Raw genomic sequence first — 3,937 nt, forward strand, 5'->3', positions numbered from 1 at the left:
ACTTTAAAGGCTAAATTCTGCAGTCAGAGTAATAAGTTACAAAACAGATTGCTTTATGTAGGTTGACACAAATATACCTCAGAGGCTAAAGGTTTAGTAAGTTGTAAGCAGAACGTGCTGAGGTGATTTCAGGATCAATGCATTCACTGCCTTGAACGCACTCAATACCCCGTCGACATGTACAGCTTATTGCTAAATGATTCACTTGCTGTTGAGTTTGTCAAATCTACATACATCCTGAAGGGTGCGCCTTTATTACATTTCACACAGTTTTCTAGTTCAAAGTTGTTTTATTTGACAAATTACAACAAACTCATTTAGTGTTTAATCCCAATCCTCTCAGTAGATACAAAAACACCAGTTAACATATTTTTGTATGCTAGAAGTTACAGGAAAAAAAGCTAATTTTATCCTTAATCTAAATTTAAGTATAACAGCAGGTCATGTGGCTGACTACAGTATTCATCAGAAAGGGGGAAAAAAAAAAATGCTAATACTGCTCAGATTTTATTCATCTTAATTTAGTCTGCAGACGTCTGCTCAGCCTTGTTCCAGAACAGTGACATGTGGGTCCGGCTGCCAGATTACTTCTTCCCAAACCTCTGGGGCACAGCCATGCTCCAGATCTGACCAGGGGCGGCCTCCCAGTCCCGGGGCTGGATCTGATCCTCCAACACGGCCTGCCCGTTGGAGCTGCGGCCAAACCTGATCAGCAACAATTAGATTTAAAAGAATAATAATTAAGGTTATGTACTGTGGGATTCTTACGTTTGTTTTCATTTTTTGCAAGTAAAATATGCTGTATAAGTCATTGCTTTGTTTTATATATATATATATATATATATATATAGTAGAATCAGAGTTTTACGAAGATTTTAGTGTTAAATTAAAAATGGATCCTGCATAAGAAGTGAAGATTCTTATATGTAGAAAGAATAAAAGTATTTTCACCTTAAAAAATGTGAAGTTATGCAAGGACACAAAGTTTGTCAGTTAAAAAGATCAAAGTTGTAATGCATTTCAGCTCAATGCAAACTGGGTTTATTACAAAAACATGAAGGCATTTACTTTGTTTTTCTTTCAGACTTAAATTATATGCTACAGAGCGGACTTCAATTTGCTTTCACGTAAGAAGAAAAACTACCCTGCAGGCAACAATTTCTGAATGATTTCCAGCCTTTGGACGCTGATAGGACTGTGGAAAGGAAAAAAACATCTTCCTATTTTTATAGAAATAGTTGCAATTTTCTCCTACGCCACTTATACAAACCCTTCCCTCAGTGATGTAGTTAATTATAGTGCTTATCACACTTTGCAGCCTTTAAAAATGCAAATATAGATATTTTCTTTCATGCAGTTAGCTTTTAGCTTTTACTCCAAACATCACGGCACGTTAGGAAAGAGATCTGCATCCTGTACCCTCAAAGCATGTTTTGTATATTTGCTTGAAAATGAGAGAAAAAACTAAACCATATTTATGATGCAAACAGGAAATGCACTTTTCTATTCTGGTTTTATGTTGTAAGGCATGCAAATTTAGGCTGCAAAAATAAGACAAAAAAGGTGTCATGTAAGTTGCAGTGTCAGCTTGTTGAAAAATGTTACAAACAAACCATCTTGACTGACCTCTGTGGCTGGTGGAGGACGGATTCCCTGGTTTCTCTCTGGGTTCCCAGAGGGAAACCAGCTTGCTTCAGTGCTCTTAGCACTAAAAGTAGCAGGCGATCATCAGGGCTGGTGTCTCTGCTCTCAATCTCCTGAAGCACATAGCACACATTCACATCAAGACATGCACACATAAAAAAAAAAAAAAAAAATAGAAAGCCTGGTTTAAAAAAAGAAAAAAAAAAGTTTGTGAAAAGCCCCACAAATTTGTCAGTTTCGTGATACAACAAAACTCCAAACCGTCTGAACTGCTGCACTGTGAGACGCTGAGATGGTGGAACAGCACAGAGCTTCCCATGAATCAACTTGATCTAATTTCAATGCAAATCTACACTCAGATTTATATGGTCCTTAACACCAGGAAGAGAAAATCATTTTTCTTTTACTGTTGATCTGAAACCAAGTCTTTTCTCAGATGTAGACATTAGAATGTAGCAGTGCATTTCATCGTGTCGCATGACAAGGAGTGCCTTCTAAAATCTAAAATGGACTCTGCGATTAATCCATAAAAGGCCCATTTCTCAATGAAATTCTGCACCACATGAAGTGACAGACTCTGAACATGTTGGCATGGCTTCTGTCTCTGTGAAGTGTCTTTCATTCAGTGTGGCAGATGCTCCATGTTTTACTAAGACTGAATATTGTGACACCATGTGTGTTCATGATGTCTTTCAACTTTAGTTTTTTTTTTTTTGAAGAAGCCAAATTGATTTTGCACTTGACAGAAATTGTATTTTTCAAAAGGTAACCTAAACTACATGAGACAGCAGAATAAACTGGTCAAAGATTTTGTGCGCATGATTTGTTGCCTCACCAGCCCCAGCAGGCGGTCGGCCATGTTCTCCTCCGAGCTGCCAGGCAGCATGTCATTTTCATCCCCGCCGCCTTGGATGTGAAGAGCCTGACTGACGCCAGCCATCGCCAGGATCAGAGCCAGAAGAGTCATCACTGCAGCTGTGTCCATGGTCTGAAGATGAAGAGGAGGTCAAACTGATGCTGAAGGAGAAAAGTTTGGCCGAGTCAACTTCTGAAATTCACAGGTTGGAGTCCTGCAAAGCAAAAGAGAGAATCACGCCGATCGCGGTTTGGTTTTCTCTCTTTGTGGCGTCCTGATGATATTCACTGGTGGCATCAAGTGCCCTGGTTTTATATACACCTCTAGGTCAGGGGGCTGGAAACCTCTGAAGAGATGGAGCAATGTGCTACTGTAACATGGGACTTGATGGAGGGAAAATATGGGACATTAATGATGAATGAGAGCCTGCGTGAATTGTTATGAAGTCCTCAGGGTGATAAAACACAACTCTCTGAGTTATTAAATAGATAAATCCCCGCAAATGGAAGCTGATTCATCAGCCCCTGGTGTCCTGTTGCTCACACTGGATGAAAAACGGAAAAAACAAACAGTAATTATGCTTCAATATGAGAGTTTAGTCGGGACAGATTTACTGAGCATGAATGGTAAAATGATCAAATATAAAAAGAAAGTGATCACAGTAGAAAAAAGCACTCTGAGACCGAAGATGAAATTGTCCAAAGGAGTCGACTCAGAAGACCAAACCATTCTGTTAAAAAATTTACATACGCTCATTTCTTTTTATTAATGCATTTGAGATGTTCTTTTTCCAGACTACAATGTTTGTTCAGCTAACAACATCAACGTAAAATAAAATCAAGAATTGGTGAGTACTGGATCGATTTGCCTCTTTGACATTTTTGCAAACAGGCAAACAGAGAGCTTTTTGTTCAGAGAGTCAGGAAAGGTGTATCTCCAGGAGTCAAAGAACACTATTAACTGTCAAGCATGGTGGTGGTAGTATCATGGTGTGGGTTCCAAAGGTTCCTGCACATTGCACAAAAGAAATTGAATAATGAAGGAAGACCTGCTCTTTTTTTCTCCAATAAGTAATCCTTACAAAACTTTAAGTATTGGTTGGCTCTGTGACAGTTTGACCCTCATCTCACACATTCCTGTTTAATCCTTCTTATCTACTTTATGGCTGAAATCAAACCATGAAAACACATTTAAATATGCCACAGCAATTAATTTATTTTAACATTTTACTGTAATGTTATGATTTATGCAAATACATGATCAGACAGAAAGAAACTGCTAAGATGCAATTTATAATTTAATGCTTGATTGCTTATTGTAGTCTGAAAACTTTGCATTTCCATTTATATCAGTTTTGATCCATTTTTGGGGTAGTTGACCCTTAAAAGATTAACAGATTATAACCCCTGATGAATTCAAAATAAATCTCTTGTCAGC

The 3,937-nt window shown here is 38.1% G+C and overlaps 1 protein-coding gene across 1 annotated transcript; it reads right to left on the reverse strand.

The window, feature by feature from the left end:
• Positions 1–270: 270 nt before the first annotated feature.
• npffl (neuropeptide FF-amide peptide precursor like) lies at positions 271–2,796 on the reverse strand. Its single transcript, XM_007549108.2, has 3 exons — positions 2,480–2,796; positions 1,627–1,757; positions 271–705 (listed from the first exon to the last, which is right to left on the reverse strand). Exons 1-3 carry the CDS (start codon positions 2,627–2,629, stop codon positions 585–587), a joined length of 402 nt encoding a protein of 133 aa, XP_007549170.1. The 5' UTR covers positions 2,630–2,796; the 3' UTR covers positions 271–584.
• Between the last annotated feature and the right edge of the window lie 1,141 nt (positions 2,797–3,937).

The sequence above is a fragment of the Poecilia formosa genome, unplaced genomic scaffold, assembly GCF_000485575.1.
Source record: "Poecilia formosa unplaced genomic scaffold, Poecilia_formosa-5.1.2 Scaffold2, whole genome shotgun sequence".
Lineage (NCBI taxonomy): Eukaryota > Metazoa > Chordata > Actinopteri > Cyprinodontiformes > Poeciliidae > Poecilia > Poecilia formosa.

Excerpts from the sequence above, each read along its gene's own strand:
- npffl (XM_007549108.2), bottom strand. The coding sequence starts at position 2,629 with ATGGACACAGCTGCAGTGATGACTCTTCTGGCTCTGATCCTGGCGATG. Across the intron at positions 1,758-2,479 it reads CCGACCGCCTGCTGGGGCTG|GAGATTGAGAGCAGAGACAC; the intron begins GTGAGGCAACAA and ends TATGTGCTTCAG. Across the intron at positions 706-1,626 it reads GTCCTCCACCAGCCACAGAG|GTTTGGCCGCAGCTCCAACG; the intron begins GTCAGTCAAGAT and ends GTTGCTGATCAG.